Here is an 18,802-nt window from a genome sequence, read left to right on the forward strand (position 1 = left end):
CAACAATTCTAGAAAAACAATACAAACCGCTTATCAGAGAAAAGAATTTCATGCGTGGCCTTTCCGAAATATGATATCGTCGAATTCTGGCTGACTGGAAAATGTTTTCCTCATTTGAAACGTGTGTTTTCCGGGAAGTTGTGCAACGACCCTTTCCAGTACCAGAATAGAATACAGAACTGAATTATCAAACAGGCAACTATCTAACAACTTCAAAACAATTCCAGACAATTTAATCTTTTACTTCCATTTGATTAATACAGAATATGTATTCATCAGTAGTAATTCAAATTAAAAGCAAACATCATTTTACTTCACACTTTTAATTTTACCTAATCCAAATTTTTTCACAGATGGTTGAACTATTCCCAATTCTGGTACAATGTTTTGTTGATGTCAAAGAATTCTATTTAAAAACTGCTTTGAAATTTGAATTAAAAATTTTATGCGCGAGATATTGAAAATATCTTGTAATTTATTATTCTGTTAGTTCTGTTTGTCATAATATTTATTTCTCCAAAATTGTTTGTATAGTTATGAAATTAATATCAATAAAAAATATAAGCCGGGTGTAAATTTCATGGCAATTAAGACTCCTAAAATGTTTAATTCACCCCGATTTTGCATCCATGTGAAAGTGTTTTTTTATCTATAATTTAAATTGTGTGTTTTTTTATATTTAATTTTCACCATTATTACCTAATTTAACAACATGCCAAACAATGAAGGAACAAAACTGTTCTTACGGAAAGTACTAATTCTTCACTGATCGGATCAGCGAAAAAAAAATTTTTGAACACATTTGGAAAATAATTAAAAATCAATCAATGAAGGTATTTTGGTCGTTCTTGTTTAAAATTAGAGAAAAATGTTTAAATAACTACGAAAAAAATTTGAGAGTTTATGGAAATAGAATGTTGGTTGAACAAATGTTAGTTTCAATCTTTAAAATATTTTGGAAAAAAAAGACTAAATTTAAAAAAATTCTTAAAATCATGTTAGAGATTAGAAAAGAGGACAAATTTGTACAGAACAACAATGATTGCTCGTTTTGTTGGTGCAGAGATATTTTTTTCCTACGATTACTAGATATCATAATACAGAGAAATCATTTCAAACCACACATTAATTAAAAAATTTTAGACTGAATTTTAAAATTTGAGCATTGAGAAATGATGAATTACTATTACGACTACTTGTTGCCACACTTCATAGCTGTAGATACATTAGATATGAGGACATTGCCGACATCTAAACATACTACTAACAGATACACAAATACTTCCCTTTATAAATATAGTCAAATAAAGCAGCGTGCCCTGTTAGAGAATGCCCTATAAAATTGGAAAATATGGAACTTGGATGCAATTGAATTTTTGAAGAAGTCGGAAATTTTTTTTAAAAATGGGACGCCAGCGCAACTAGACCTTTTTTAAGCTCACATTCAATCTGTAATCTTGTAAATTGCATATTGTAAAAATCGTTACGCATAATCTTCAACGTCTGATGCAATCAAGCCGAACTAATCTGTTACGTTTTCTAATAAAGGTTAGGAGCTTTTCCTTTCATCATTTTTCCCTTCTCATGGGAATTTCCTTAACAAAATGACATAAAAGCGCTGGATTAAATACATGAAACAGAAGAGAAATAAACAAACTATTTAGCAGAAATAGAATGTTTTTATCAAACTCTTTTTAAAACTCGTTGCATTTTGATTTAAAAGTTTAAATCATTCCTTTAGCAATTCCAACTTGAAAATTCTACATTTCGTGTTATTGATATCTGAAAGAAAGTTGTGATTGAACGTATGAATAATATATATTTTTTTTAATGTTGAGAAAGATAAGGAAAACCAAAATGATCAAAATGTAAAATTCCAATGCATGGATGTTAATAAACAGGAACTAAACTAAATGAAAGGTTAAGAAAATAGACGACGCCATGAATGTTATAATTAGTATCTGTTATTTCAAAATAATGATTATGTATATTTTCTCATAAAGTTTTGGCAATTTATGGTTTATAATGTTTGGATTCACTAAATAGTTCAATCTCAAAACTTTGATCGAATTATGTTTTACATTATTATCATTGGTAAAGCACGCACTGATTCAAAGAACTGGCAACAGAAGGTGTAAATTGGAAACAATCTGGGTCAACTACCTTTTTCTGTTATAGTTTTTAAGTGTCTTGCTCTTTTGTTAAGATTCATATCTAAATGAGGAAAAATCAGGGTTGTTTGCCCTTCGATATACTTGTATTTAAACTTGAAAATTCTGCTTTATTTAACTGTTTCTGAAAAGCTTTTTAAAAAAATCATGGCGAAGCAGTTTTAAACTTTCCTTTATTCTGATAATCGTGGACGAGTTTCAAAAATGGTATTTGCCAGTTAATTCTTATGCATAAATTTCACGTAAAAATTAAATCAGATAAAAATACAATTTATAAATATGTTGTTTCTATATTTTTCCCCGATTGAAAAGAATAATTACCTATAAACACTCATTTCGCATACTCTTAATATAATCTAAGAATTTCCTTTTTTTTTTAAGCTCGCAGAAAAATAAGATCATGAATTTATTCTTCCAAAGAGATTTTTTTTAATTCTGTTATCTATCAATAAATTACAAAAACAATTCAATTCGGCTCAATCATTAACTTGAAAAATCGTTGTTTTTTATTATGTTAATTATCATTTTCAAGAAGAAAATAATTATTTGTCAGAAGTTATAAATTGTTTTACTGCACATTTTCCTCTTCTACTATCGGCATGCTTTTGTCTTTATTTAGTAGTTCTGATTTGAGAGCTTTTATTAACGATTCTCTCGCATTAATAAACCGTGAGTGGCTTTATTTCCTGATCTGCATTAAACTGCAGAAAAAATAGATGTACATGAAAGCCAAAAATGCAAATGAAGTTATTAATGAGGTAAAAACTAAATTAGGACATTTAATTATAAGAATATTTACGGAGGAAATGGAACTACATATGGACTTTTTTTCAATTTTTTATTTTTTATTTTTACTTTTTAAAAATTGGTAAGAATTTTAGACACAGAATCAAAAGAGATATATCTGAAATTCTATATCTGAATGAATTATATTCTATATGAAAGTCTATATCTGAGATATAAATATTTACACTCACATAATCAAAGAAAACTCAGAATACTTTGTACAAAGGAAACAGAAATTGCATTTTTTAACAAATCATTTTAAATGTTATCTTTAAGGAAATAGTAATCATTTTCACATTCACTGAGTCATATTTTTTTAAATCCATTTAACATTTTAGTGTTTATAATGTCAGTTTACCGCACAGGCGGTGGAGGGGGTCGCCTCGTGCCTTGCTATTTATAAGGGTCTCAAAATCTGTTTCGACATATATCACAGAACTAAGTTTCTGGGAAATTTTTTTGTTCACATTATTCTTCTTCGGTCTGAACATAGCATTTTCTTTCTTTACTTTTTCTTTGAAAAAAGAAAGAAAGAAAGAAAATGAATGAAACAAAAAGGACAAATGAAACGTTGGGAAAATAAGTATTAACGAAAATATGGTGCAAAAAAACGAATCGTTAAATAATTTCTAGAGTCGCTGTATTCAGGGTGTTTTTAAGATTTAAATATGACAACGAAAATATTATTATTAAATCAACCAATCTAAATTTTTAAACAATAAGAAAAAATTAACCAGCCACCCAGCCTCAACCACTGTCGCCGATTTCTATTTCATTTGAAAACTTATAATCCTTAGATGAACCATCAATGATCGCTTCTACGTCTCCATTTCGAGAGTTACCGGAAAATAAAACAAAGCAATACAATCTTATAAATTGTAACATGAAGACATTGCTTTGGCTTGACATACTTTTTTTATTAAAGAAGCTTTAAAGCAATTATTTTGTAACTATTTTTATTCAAAAGAAAGCAAATATTTTTATTATATAAATTGAAACTTCCTTTATTTGGAGTCGTTCTGATCAGTCAATATGTTAAGGAACAACATATTGACATTATTTATTTATAGCTATTATAAGTTGAATTTATAACTTATAATAGCTATAAATAAATAATGATATCACGATATATCAAAAAATATCGATATGTTTTGGACGATAGGAAGTTCGGTCATCGCCCAGTCTTAGTAAATATATCCATTATTCTAGATATTAGTGTGTATACTTTAATAGATCAAAACTTGGGCCTCTTTTTCCGTCTTTTATAATAGGTAAATAGGCCTTTTATCCCTCTCAATTATTTTGCGAGTTTAATATCTTCGTTTGACCCACAGGCATTCGAAGTCCTTCTTGAGTATTTTAATGGGGCGACGACGTACTCTATCTCAGGGCGCTCAAGTATGTTGCCTACATCATCATCCGGCCCTCAGTTCCTCGAGGGCTTGAAAAAGACTCCCACCCTTTCATTTCGAGACGGATCGGTGCACTGATTAGTCTGCGATGCGCATCGAACAAAATGGGTCATCGGACATTTTATTAACACGAATTCTCGCATTTGAAGAATAAAAATAGTATTTTTAACTTTGGAGTTGCATTAACGGTTGTTTCGTCTTTCTTATGACCTTCATTAGATTGCGGCTCTCCCAATAGATGACGGAAAAAAAGTTCGACGACATTTGTGGATCATTTGTCTTCGGCGGGGAATGCAGGAGAGCAAGATGTCCGTGAAAGACTTTTCGAAAGTATTGCTGCACTAAGAGATTTCTTAAAAACGAGGATTACTTCGGTCTCAAATTAGTGAGTATGGTTTATATATTTTTCTATCGGTTCATTAAAAGTGCCAAAGATAAAATATTGTCTCAAACTCTTCGATCTCCCTACTGTCAATAACAATCTGTGATAGTCAAGGAAAGTAAAAGTTTATTCTGGGAAAACATGATGAATTTTCAGTTTTCGATAATCACAAAGAAGAATTTTTATCCGAAATAGTTATATTTATTCCATTAAAAATTTCGTAGGCATTAAATTAATTTTTTATAAACTGCTAAAATATTTGATAGCAATCCTAAGCCAAAGAATGGAGATTAGCTGTTGAAAAGAAACTACGTTGATATACAACTCACCTGACAGATAATAATTAAGTTAAATCTATTAAAAGAAGAGTAAGAGCATTTAAAAACGAAAACCATGCTATTTCAAAATTTATTCCATGCTAGATTTTTAGTTTTACATATCATTTAATTAATTTTTCGGTACTTTTGTTAACTCTGTGGACGAACAATAAATTTGATTTTGGAAAATATTATTTTTGTATGATATTTGTAATATTAAAAAAGTTCATAATAAATATTTCAAGCCACAACTTCTCTAAAATTCTTAATTATAATTTTAAGTTTTAATATTTTGTATTCGACTCATTAAACAAAGAGCATTTCAAAAAGTTAAAAGCAATTGCTAAATGCTGAAAATGAATCAGTATCATCTGGATTTTCCGATTTCATAAGAGCGCCATATTTTCCATTGTTAAGAGGTTCCGGGGCACATTTATAAAAATAATATTAATTAATTTAGAATTTTGAAATTTTTTGTACTGATTAACCATATAACTAATAAAAAAAATTACAACATTAAAATGTTAAAGACTTTTTCACTTTAAATTTAATTTTTTAAAGAAAAATCGACGTGATTTGATTTTAAATCTCTAAAACTCAAAATATTCTTGATAAATTTTCAATTTAAAAAAAAATAAACACAAATATATGAGTTTTAATTTTGATTCAGTAATTTAAAACATAATTATTCAATAAAAAATAAAATATATTTGAATGAAAATTTCTAAAAATTCTAATACTTTTTTTAGAAAGTCCTATTTTTAAAAGTAATATTTTTTTCAAATTTGCTGAATCAGAATTAAAATGAAATGCTTAAAAAAGATATGTTCCAAATTTTACTCTTTAATCTGAATACAAGAAATTTTGGAAAAAAATGTACCATGGAGAAAAACGCGTCTTAAGTTTGAACTCCTTTCCGACAGACTATCTGAAGCTAACCTTTGAATAATAAACATCATTTTGGCGACAGCATCTCGCAGAGTTTTAATGACTGTCTTATGAATAGTGGGTTTTTTTTTTTTTTTCTGCTTCAGGGTTCGATTAAAGAAACACCAGGATTCAGGCATGTTGCATATTTAGTCATAGAGTCTATGGACCTGCAGTGATGCAGAATCGCATAAACATCCCTCTTTATCCCTTTGACATTGTTTTTGTTTATAACTATGGAGTTTGCGGGAATATGTGGTAATATTTTATCATTCAGGCTTCCGGACTTTTTTCCAGCAAGTGTTACGCCCCATTTCTTTTCATTGTTTACTTGTATACGTAGATCATGATAACAATTGTCTGAGTACTAGATTTTGAAAACAACACATCACAAAAAAATGTATATCTCTGGTAGATAGAAGCATGATTCAAACGTCATTTTAAGCGGATAAAAAACAGAAAATTTTACAATTTTTTATTTATTTTTTTATTTTTATTTTATTTATTTATTATTATTATTTTTTTTGACGATTTTTGTGTCCTAGACCTCTTTAATGAAAATAGCTTATGTCATTTAAATGTATGATTTTTCACAATTTCCTTAAAGTCGAGTTCTATCCAAGTTGTTTTGACACTCTTCTTGAAGTCTGATGCTCTTTTAATATATAAAAAAAATGTTTTTATAACTCACCAAGAATAATAATGAAAACAATCCGGTTTCGTATGTTAGTTGTATTATCAAATCATCTGGTTTTTTTTTAATTATTTTATGTCGAAATAATTCGTACTTGATATCAATCGTTAGTTTAAAAGTAAATAACGGAACATTGTTCTTTTGTACTTGAATGACCAATAAGCAGTTAATTTTTTTAGCAGTTAAAATTAAAAGAGGGTATGATCTTGAAGATAGAATAAATAAAATAAAGGAAACGGTTGCCTTATTAGTTAGTATTAAAATCGTATTTTTCAGGATTTGATTTCAAATTAATGGTGCTTTTTATTTACTTGTATACCAAGGGTACGAAGAGAAAATGTTGTGGTCGTCAAAAAAAAAAAAAAATCCACTGTAAGAGTTTGAGAAATCTTCTTGCTTCTTCCTGAGCATTAAAAGTAAAAGAAATTAATGGAATTATATTTATTAGTCTATGAACACAATAATTCTAATAAGTTTAGAATTACTTGTATGAAGCCTTTTTACCAAACTTGCAGTCCAGTTTTGGACAAAATTCATCTATCGAAAGACAAAAACATTATTATGTGATCTCAAAAACATTTAGATTTTAATTAGATTTATTATTACTGATTTGAATCAAATTTTAGATGAAATCTCCGAAAACCAGGCCGTTTGCCTATCTGTATATTTGCGAAATCGATGTTTATATAACAGTATGTGGTTTATCTCCATCTTTCTAAATCTATATTCATAAAAAATTACCAAGATGGTACTAATAGTGTCAAATGAAACTTTGTGCTCAGTATTTATATCGCAGATGTATATTATAAGAAGTATATTATTATTCCCCTTATTATTCACTTATAATACTCTACTATTATTATTTTAAAAAATGGTTTTTATCGTATCTATTTAACAAAAATTATGAGAAACATTCTTGACGAAATATAAGAAAGAAAAGAAAATCTTCGTCTAGCACCATTCGAAATTTCATGAATATATAAATTTTATAATCCAATACAATTGAACTGAGTAAAGTTTGATAAGTTCTTTGATTCCTGATTCGAAAAAGTAATTTTTCGACTTTATGGAGAGAACAAAATACTGCGTTAAATAATTTTACATTCTGCTACATTAAGTATGTTTCCACAGTTTCCAATCCCTGTAAAGCTTCAGAAAAATAAAAATTTTAATTTCATTACTGATTTATGCATCAGCTATTTATTGGTTCCCCCTTGCAACTTTTCTCCGCATTTTCGCCCAACGATGTTATAATTTTTCTCATAAGCAACACAGAACGGTTGGCACCAAAGTCTTGTGGCTGAAAGACACTAGTGCTGGGAAGAACACGATTTTGACGTATTTTCTTAAAATGGTAAATTGGATGATGTGCGAGATTTTGATCGATAAAAGTAGAATTTTTCTCTATCGTATCTTCACTTATCTACAGATGCAAATAAATCTTCAAATTAAGTTGGATTTCCTTATTTGTTGCGTATTTGTTGACAAGATCTTTACTTTTTTAAAATACCGCTGCTTCGCTGTCTTTCCGGTCATAAACAGTTTGTCAGTTCCATGAGTATTTACCGGAAGCAAAACCGTAAAGCAACATTCACACGAAGCCAATTGTTGCACGCAATAGAAGGCCACGCCTACCTCATTGAGACCAAGTGACCGCAATGGGACAAAGGCAAATGATTCGGAATCATCTGCCAATGGCATCAGAACAACTATTTGCAGATTAGAATCACGTGATCTTCTTGAAGTAGGAGTGGTCTTTCATTGGCGCGCAACAGTTGGCCTCGTGTGAACGCTGTTTTATCCCCATTTTGCTTTTTTTCACCACCAAAGCAATTTTCATTTCTATAGCAAAGAATTAGGAGAATACTTTAGTCAGGTAGAGCAACTTTTCTTTTCAAGCCGTTACTACATTTTCATTCACATCCGCTTTTTATCCACACCCTTTCCTTTGAACTATTCGGTATGCTTTCTTAAAATTATCGATTCAGTAATTGGATATTTTGCATTAAAAAGGGGAGAAAAGTCTTTCACATTATGCGTTTCAGGAAATTGATTTTTTATTATTATTATTATTATTTAGAGGCCCACTAAAAAGTATTTTCTTGGTACAAGATTTAAGAACAGAAACCGGAGAGACTTTCTTATTTTCGGCGATTTTACATTATACTCTGCAGATGTTTTTTCAATTTCTGATCGTTATGGCTGCTTGACTGAGTCCTACTCAGTGAAGCAGCCATAAGCACCACAATCGGAAATCCGCGTTAGGAAATCCGCCACTGCACATCACGAAATAAAATTGGGACCACAAATTTCTCTTTTATATCATTCAAATCCAACCTTTTACGATATATCTCTCTCTAAATTCTCAACTCGCCTAATGTGATGAAAAGGAGGAAAAACCTGCTTCGGTAAACTTATTTAACAACTAGATGCTTTCTGCGACCAGCTGGTTCGCCATGATAAATGGTTACTAAAAAAATTTTATAAATCTATTATGCTTAACTTAGTTTTAATGATATCCTCAGGAAATCATTTCTAAACATCAAATGTTGATAGGAATGCTAATGCATATTATTTCAGAAGCTTTATATCCATCTGTTGATTGTGCTATCATCGATCAATTAATCCTGATTTTCTGTCATTTCACCTAATGTTTGAAATTTAATTTAAAATGGGAACTTCAACTAATCTGATAATTTTCTTGCTGATTCTACGCATGTTCTTAAAAAATATGAAGTAGTACATGAAAAATGTTAGGACGATTTGTGTGCGTTACATAATACGTTTCATAATTTACTCAATATCTAGGAATATTACTTAATAAAAAGATTGCTTACTTTTGAAGCTAAATTTTAATTGTGAGCACAAAAATATTTCAAAAATTTTATTGAACTATATTTTAAAAAGAAGCTACTCAATAGGGGAAGATAAATTAAACATCATGTCTTGATCATCAGCAATACAAGAAGCAGAATGCAAGATGAAATACTTGTAGCAACAATTTAAACGATTTCAGTTTTGTTACATCAATGAAATATATTGCGGTAAAATCGATTTTAAAAAATTAATTAAAATCTGGAAAAAAAAGAAGCAAAACTGAATAATAACAAAATTGTTATAACTGAAAAGATTTTTAAAAAATTTAAACTGGTATAAAAATAATTTTTGTATATCTATGAAGTTATAGAGGCAAAATGTTAAAATTTCACTTCATTTTTAATTAACGAAAACCTTTTCGAAGTGCACCTCCCCCCCACACCACCACCAAATAAATATCTGTGCCAAATTTAATCGCTATAACAGTCTGTCCTGTAGACGGCCAAAATACACAGTTTCTCCTCTTTTATTTGTACCAATTTAAGAACGAATCATTTCACGAACAAGCGCAGTACGCCGAGTGTGACGGTTCCTGCCCATTACATTTCGTGAAACAATCGCTTTCTTGGAGAGGGAAATATTTTCGCCAGAAAATCGTTAAACCATGCATAAATAAACAAAAAGCGTTACTAAACATCGTGCGTGACATTTTATATATATATACAGACCGATTCTAGATATTTTGTGCATTGAAATGGAACGAAGATGCACTTTCTTCAAATATGTATAAGTTCCATTTTTTTGTTCTTGACCAAATCACTCGCTCGCAATATTAAAGTTGCTCTTTCATCAGACGTTTTTGTCTTCATGTTTGTTACTTGCGCATTATTTGAATTTGTAATTGCTGGAATTTTTTTAGTCGGAGTTTATATTTCGAGTTTAAATGTGTCATTACAACTAATATTAAATCATCCGAGGTAGAATAGTTTTTAGGTTGTCTTTTCTTGGCATTATTAATCTTTCAAAGTAACATTAATAATCACTAAAAAGCCAGTATGAACAAAGAAATATATTTTATCAGCGGTCAGTAGTACGTTATTAGCTCCAAGCAATCTTTATATGTATGTGCCGAATTCGGAATTGGAAATGGCCTTTATCCGAAATCTTTAGGTGAGTAATTACGGCTGAGGTTCTTAAAGCTTCTTAGGAATAAAAAACTGTAATATAAAAATTGTACTGCATAAAAGTGTATAAGATTTTCTTTTGGTACTAACATATGGAATAGTTAAAGCGAGCCTAGCAGTGAGTATAGCGGTTACTTATTGGATGTATATAGATGGAAAACAAGGTAAAAGCACACACACACACATATATTATATATCTAAACAGAATTTTTGAAGCAGAATCATGGCCGAAGTCAAAGAAGACACTTTGAATTTTTAACTTCGTTTTATTTCCATCCCGGGAGGCATGATATTTTGAACAAGCAGAAGCGACGAGAACAACATAGAGCAAAATGAGGAAAAGTTAATGAAAATTTTATCCCTATGAATATATACTGTGAGATTTTAATAGGGATTTCTGACACTCGTCGACCACACAGGCGAGGGAATCATTTCAATCTTTTAGAAGAATTTGTTTAAGTCAGCAATGTTTTATCCCTTCACTCGTAGTGTGAAAACTTGTCGGCTTTTAGCCGATGTAGCCATTTTAGAACTTATGTTGAATTAATTAAATAGAAAAAATGGAATGGGATCAGGGAATAAGAGAATATTTTAGATGAAGTAAATATGTGTTGAATTGAGCAAAAATTAGGAAATTAATTAAATTTAAATTAGATTTTAATATATATATATATATATATATATATATATATATATATATATATATATATATATATATATATATATATATATATATATATATATATATATAAAGCCATAAAGATCAACTTATGTAAAATATTTTATTGAATTTTTTAAATTTTTAGTAACTATTAAACCGGCGTACCAGCTGATTGCTCATGGCACCTAATAATTAAAATAAAGAAAAGCCTGATGTTTTGTGTGCGAATGAAAGTGGGGTTTTTAAAACTTTTTAGTTAAATTTAATCATGAACACTTGTATTACATCCGCTTTTCAATTACAAAGTATTACATCCGCTTTGCAATTTGTGATGCTTTAGAGACACATGCCATAAAAAACCAGAGATAAAACATGAATAAAAAAACATAAATATTTTAGATTAATCCAAATTATACTGGAAATCAATACGAGGTTATAGTCCAGTAAGTTAAGCATTTTTCTATGAAAAAATTTTAAGCTAAGTTTTATTTATATAAACCTAATTTATATCATTATAAACGAAATCTCAAAAGTCCTCGATATTTCATCGCATGTTCCCATATGTTGTAGGGATACCCAAACATTACATCTATATGGGCCGAGGCCAGTGACCAGCGAAAAAAATTATGGATCAAATATTAGTGCATAAATCACTTAAGTTAGGATGCAAAAATAATTTTTTTTAACTAGTATCTGTTACAATGTTTGAATACATTTTTTGTAAATATCGGAAAAAAGGGTTTTTAATAAACAAATATTTAAAAAAACACGCAAAGAAATGATACATCTGAAATTTGTCTCCAGATACAAATACCGAATATTTTGCGTCAAAGCTAATATTTCGTACACTAAATAACTTTTTTAACTGAAAAGTAAGCTCCTGGAAAGATTCCTTGTTGTATTTCACAAATCCAGTGTCTCATATATAATTTTATTGATTAAACATTAAGGAGTAAATGTATCAGACTACCTTTTATATTAATTATATAAATTAATTATTAATTATATAATTATATATTTGCAATTAATTTATAGGCGCTGGAAAAAGCCCCCACACATTTAACAAGAAAACAGAGGATATTTCATCATTTCCCGAAAATTGCTGATCTCTAGTTATATATCCATCGACATATCAAATTTTAAAAGGAATTTTTTTTTTTTTTACCTCCAATTTGCAGCACTTCTTTTCCTTGTAATGGTCAGAAAGCAGCACAAGACATCTTTTTTTAATTTAAAATTTTGTTCAGGGTGAAATATAGATACAATGAAGACGGAAATCCCTACTGAATGAAGCAATCACTGAAACAAGAATTACTTCAATTCACCTTCAATCCACAAAACAATTCACTTTGTTTTGCCCTCTCTTTCTTCTCATCGTAGAATAACGACCTGGAACATTCGAACCTGTTTTAAGTGAATTTAAAACTTTTTTCAGAATTTGATGTTCTCAAGGAAACGGAAAGTTGGAAACTCTCCAAGCAGTAATGGGAATTATTGTCTTTTTCTCCTCTGAATGCATTAATAATTTTTGTAAATTGATTTTTGATGATTGACAGAAAAGAAAGTCAGTGATAAAAAATATGACATCTTACGTATACCCTTTTTAAAAACTAATTAGCGTTTTATCTCTTGAATTTTGTATAATGGGAAATGTAACGGAACATTGCTGAAGCATAGTAAAATAAATCTTAAAAGGCAGAAATTTTAAATTTCCATTTACACATTTTACTTAACCATTTGGTTTATGTTGAAATCATATCATTTAACAACAACAAAGCGATTCTTCTTGGAGAGACTATATTGCAAGTGACAGCAACTCCATTTGCTTTTAATAGATTGGCTCTAACCATTCCCTTGGCTGCGGTGGCCTGGTGGTAAAGTCAGTTTTTAGACTGGATTCCGCCAGAGAACAGCCAACCGACTCACAACAATCAGCAAGACGCAATCTTTATTTCACCTTCTCGCTATGTTGATTATTGCAGGTTGAATTGGCGACAACAAAATGGCATGTTGGACGTTCTAAAGACTTAACCTTGTTCACTGGGCCGTCAAATTCGGGGGGAAAAAATCGAATTTGGAATTAAAATAGGTTTTAAATTATTAGCATCTTTCATTTCCAGTTCGCCACTTCCCCCATCGGAAACTGTGATTTTTACCGATGAAATTCTGAATTTCACGCCGGTGAGGGGGCTAGTTTAGTTTAATTTTGTTTATATGAACGTGCCGTTTTAAAGCAACGCTAGGGATATTTTGGGACGGACCTCGTAACTTTGAACCGCGGTCAGATGCCGAGGACGACACTTGAGCTGATGTTTTATAAAAATTAGATCAATAAATACAAATAAATTTAATGTACAATCCTTCAAAAACGGCATTGCAAATCTACTGTGGAAATTTTACAATTTTCGTGAATATTTCAAAAACTATTTGGGGTATGCGCACAACTTTTTTGAATTTCGACATTTTAGTATGTCAGCTTTGCTTTAATGTAAAAATTTTATTATGTTATAATTCATTTTTCTCCCATATTTAAAAATTCATAAAAAATATTATCATTAATATTCCATAAAATTTTATTGAGAAGGTTAATTTTACTACGACAAATCAGTAAAGTTAAAAGATAGCCGTAATGGAAACATTTCGAGATAGGCGTTAATTAACTATATTAATTAATTCGATTAATCAGCTTGTCTATTTCAATAAATCTGTCCCCTTGAATCATTTCCATCGACTCCAAATTGCGATAATAAATAACAAAGCTACAGAGGTGATCCATATTTTTTTTGTTGATGACTGTACATTTTTCTAATTGAGCTTTTTGATCGAACTTTTTTATTTTTCAGGTTATCTTTTATTTAGCCGCTGGGGGTACAGCAACCTGTCTCAATAAAATCAGAATAGTCACTTTACTATAAGTGCTCGTTACTTCCTTGACTGTATTAGAGGCTGTTTTGATTTTAAAGGGGTTAAAAAGATTTTAACTAACCCCTATATGAATAAAAATTTCGAAACGACATTAGTGCATTTTTAAAAGATACTCTAGCATTTGATTAAAATTTTTTTCTAGCAACATAAGATGAACCACAACATCCAAACATACCAGATGATTTTTTTTCTTCAATTTAACTTTATTTATAACAACTTTCTACCAAACTTTTTTTCACAAATTTTGTTTTAAAAAAAATCTCAAAATACTCCCGATTTTTGTGTAGACTATTACTAACAATTAAGATTCTTCCACAACGGGCAGTCACGGTGAATAATTGCATTTGTAGTAACATATTACTCATTTTCTGCCCCGACAGAACGAAATGAGACTCCTGATCTGGATTCCAAGATGGATCATTACGCTGCTGTTGCTGACCAACATACACGTAGATTCTCACATGCTTCACTACTTACATCTGAAAAAATTCCTGACGGCGGTGGCATTTGCAAGAGCTCTTGGCAAGAGGCCGACCATCCTGCCCATCCCTGTGCCAATACCCATTCCTATAGCACAAAACGAAGTCATCAGAATCCCGTAAGTACATTTCAATTGGCTGCCAATTCAGACAGCGTGATAATACTCCGATACATCGACATCTTCGTTAATAACGAAAGATATAGAAATATATACTATTTGAAGTTCGGAGATACGAGACGATCATGTTTAAAGACCATAATATACAGAAAATTTTACGTTCGAATATCGTGACGCCATGCTTTTGTCCAAAATGAAACTAAAGAATCAATTCTGTCTCCAAATATCATTTGGGAGATTCTGGAATAATACCCGAATTCGGTGGCAGATATTTCCGTTTTAGCACGGACATCTGGCCACCGATGAGCTAGCTGTTCATGGACGATAGCAGTTGAGAAAGCAAATACTATACTTTTCCTAAAAGTGGGAGTCAACTCATTTTCTACTTTTTTTTTCCAAGTTTCAGTAGTTTCACTGGTAATCAAGTAACTCGTAGTCATTATTCCAATATCGGTATTTTTTCTCAACCTTAGATTTTTTTAGGGTTATCAAACTGTATCAAAAATAAGTGTCTAATGTTTTTGCTTCTTTTGATATTTCTCATTAACTGTTTAATAAAATTAAAATTTTTTCATCTAAGAAAATTGGTTGGTTGGTTGGTTCAAAATTGAATTTTTTAAAGAAAGGCTGATAAATATTAGCAATATAAGAAAAGTTAATTTTAAAATCAATTTATCCTGTCAAACATTTATATCACTCGTAACAGATCCCCCCCCAAAAAAAAAGTTTTTTTTTTTTTTTTTTTTTCAAATTGAAAACTATGTAATTCTTTACGTAGTCGAAAACATTTAGAGAATTTTCGCTATTTTCTACGCAGTGAAAAGGACAAAACTTCAATGAAAATTCAGAAGAATCAATAACTTCAGGAAATCAACACGTCCAGACGGACTGTCTTTTAAATATTCTATATATTGCTCTTAGAATAACATCTGCTTTCCATTCAGTAGATATATGTTCATACTGAAATGCTCAATAAATTATGTGTAGTTCACAAGTACTTAGATCTAAAATACGATTATTAGAAAAAAAAAAGGGGGGGGGGGGGAAGGCGAGTAGAAAAGTGGTGTAAGTTTTTCGCGATTACACAGCTGTTCCATTTTTGGTGCTATATCTACAATCTTTTATTTCTGCAATGTTCAAGAGATCAGCATTTTTTAGATGAAAAAGATTTAAGGAATTAAAATTTCTTGTATTTTTTCGAGTTTTTTTTTTTTCAAGGAAATTTACAAATTTCCCTGTTTTTTGGATGACTTAAACTCATTGTATTTGACCAGTGCCTTGGGAATTGCGTAATATTCTTCCAAAGTAACCTAAAAAAGATAAAAACGATGAAGGTTTTTTTTTAGAGAAATTTTTTTTATTGGCTGAGCTCGTTATACGCCAAGCGATAGGGTTTATAGTCAGCGTGACACCTCAGCCAATGAACAAAAGAAAGGGAATGTTATAATGATTTTAATATTTCTTTTATATAATCTATTTTCAATTTTATCTTTAAATTCTTTCATATGATTGCTCTCGCTGATTTATTTCATATTTTACACCACTTTTTTAAAATTTAACTTTATTAGTTTAGTATTATTAAATTATTTAACAATCATTTATCCTATTTCTTCGTTTATGCTTAAAAGATGCGTGCAATTTTTAAGACTCAAAATTTGAATTAATGAAACGAAGTATTTAAATAAGTTTAGTTTTGTAAAAGACGCTGTGGTAGTCCCTCTATAATTCGGCATTTTCAGAAAGGTGAATGGAAGACACTGAACGTTATCTTGGTGTGATGTAACAAAATGTTCAACAATGTTTTGTAACAATATCTTCACGATATTGCAAGTCATTTAGAATATCGAGCACCATCGTGAAGATATTGTACAATAACTTGTGTTGAAGGATTTGCTCAGATTTTGAGCAATAAATATGGGATTTTCCTATTAAAAGATTTTCAATGATATTTGTCAAATTACCGAGGGACTACTTCAAGCAACTATCTAATGGAACTAACCAAAATGTTATTCCGTTTCCAGAATAGCAGGAGGAGGGAAAACAATGGTTCTAGATGGTAACAAGGGAGACAATAAGGGGATATCCCAAATTCTCGGAAGTGGAGCGCCACCCATCGACTTCACGGGGTCCTCGTCGTACGGCTATGCGATGCCAGGCATTAGTATTCCTAATGTCATCAACTTGTCTTCCATGAAAGCGAGTGACAGCAACGTGGTCAGTCTGGCATCTGGATTGGGTGGGAGCACCAATGGCGAGTCCCCTCGCATCATAGTGTTGGGAGGACAAAGCTCTGGAAATGCTTTGAATTCGCTGGTTTCAGGGAGTGCCCCATCTGTCATCAGACTGAACGATATTGGCTCTTCGAACATTCAATTAGGTGCAGGAAGCATGAACCCTTTCGGCTTGGGTGGCAGTGGATTGATCCGCGGTGCGAGAGGAATGAACAATTTCGGCGATTTAGATTCATCTTTTAGCATTAAGAACCCTTCCATATTTCAGAGACCATACAACGTTTATTCGGATAAGCCGAGAAGAAAATTTCCCTTAAAATTTCGCGGGCGAAGAACCTACAATAATATTCCAGAATCCCACAATCAGAAGTACAGAGAAAAAACTTACGACTACAGATACGTATCATCTCAAGAAGAACGTCGACCATATAATGTGCCTGAATCCTTCACCGAAGAAAAGTATAAGAAACCCATTCCAGTTGGAGAAAAATTTACTTTCAGACCTTGATTTATATTATTTAACATGAAAGTTTCTTCATGCACCTTATATAAAAAGAATTGAAATTATTAATATTCTCCAGGACGTTCCTAGAATAAATGTAACGATTATATATATATATATATATATATATATATATATATATAAAACCCAGATATTATCCTAAATTAAAAATATTAATGAGAAAGATGTTAAACCTTGCAATTTCAGTTATAGTTCAATACTTTCCATTCGGTTGCTCAATTTAAGTCTAAGTAGAGTAACAGTAATAAAAAAAGGTCTCACAATAATTCAGTTAGAAAGGCATAAAAGATATCAAGTTATTATACTATTTGCAGGGAATTCTGTTGTCTATGAACCCAAATCTGGAAATGAGAAATGAAACTGTATATATGATCATCATCTCATCAATAAATGTGTTTGATTATTTTGTTACATTCTACAAGGGAACTTTACACTTCTGTAAACTTCCATAAGGTCTCAGAAGTTTAGGCAAAATATTATAGCAATCAATGGTTGCAGTATGCAGGCATACAGGAAAAAAAAAAAAAAAAAAATTATGAAACTGAAAAAAAGTTTGCGTTTAAATCTTTTTTATATCATTTTTATATTTGAGAGAAATTAATGTCATGGATTTTTATTTAACAATCACTAAGTTATGTCAGAAGAATTTCTGGCTGAATATAACATTCATCATCTACACGAATTTAAAAGTCAACAGAAGTTGCAAGTATTGTGTCCAATTCATATTAGATTTATAAATGAATAAACAATTTTCCAATAAAGCATCTTTTTATAAAATGTGTTTTATTTTTTTAAGAAAAGAAATGCAAATTTTTCGTTATAATCATTCCAGTAGACTGCTCAAACAATGTATTTTGGATTTTCTTCAACTACACAAAGATATTTTAAAATTTCTTCTAATTAAAGTTTAAAAACATCCCATTTAAGTGCAATTACAGCACTTTTATTGTCAAGAAATCAATAAAATTTATTAAAGTGTTACTAAATATTTCATGCGTGTTAAATCATGTATTTGTCCTAATTTTTTTAAATGCATCTAATTATTTAATCTTCATCTAACATTTATGCATTTAATTTGAATGGAAGTATAATCTTTGCTATAAACAAAGAGTTCTTATTGAATTATGTCTTAAAATTTATAGTGATTGGAAACAGATTTCATCAATTTAAAAAC

The 18,802-nt window shown here is 30.2% G+C and overlaps 1 protein-coding gene across 1 annotated transcript; it reads left to right on the plus strand.

Moving 5' to 3' along the window:
* The first annotated feature begins 4,457 nt into the window (after positions 1-4,457).
* Positions 4,458-18,342, plus strand: LOC129972468 (uncharacterized). The gene is made up of 3 exons (XM_056086612.1): positions 4,458-4,754; positions 14,657-14,874; positions 16,896-18,342. Exons 2-3 carry the CDS (start codon positions 14,663-14,665, stop codon positions 17,611-17,613), a joined length of 930 nt encoding a protein of 309 aa, XP_055942587.1. The 5' UTR covers positions 4,458-4,754; positions 14,657-14,662; the 3' UTR covers positions 17,614-18,342.
* Positions 18,343-18,802: the final 460 nt, after the last annotated feature.

The sequence above is a fragment of the Argiope bruennichi genome, chromosome 6, assembly GCF_947563725.1.
Source record: "Argiope bruennichi chromosome 6, qqArgBrue1.1, whole genome shotgun sequence".
Taxonomy (NCBI): Eukaryota; Metazoa; Arthropoda; class Arachnida; order Araneae; family Araneidae; genus Argiope; species Argiope bruennichi.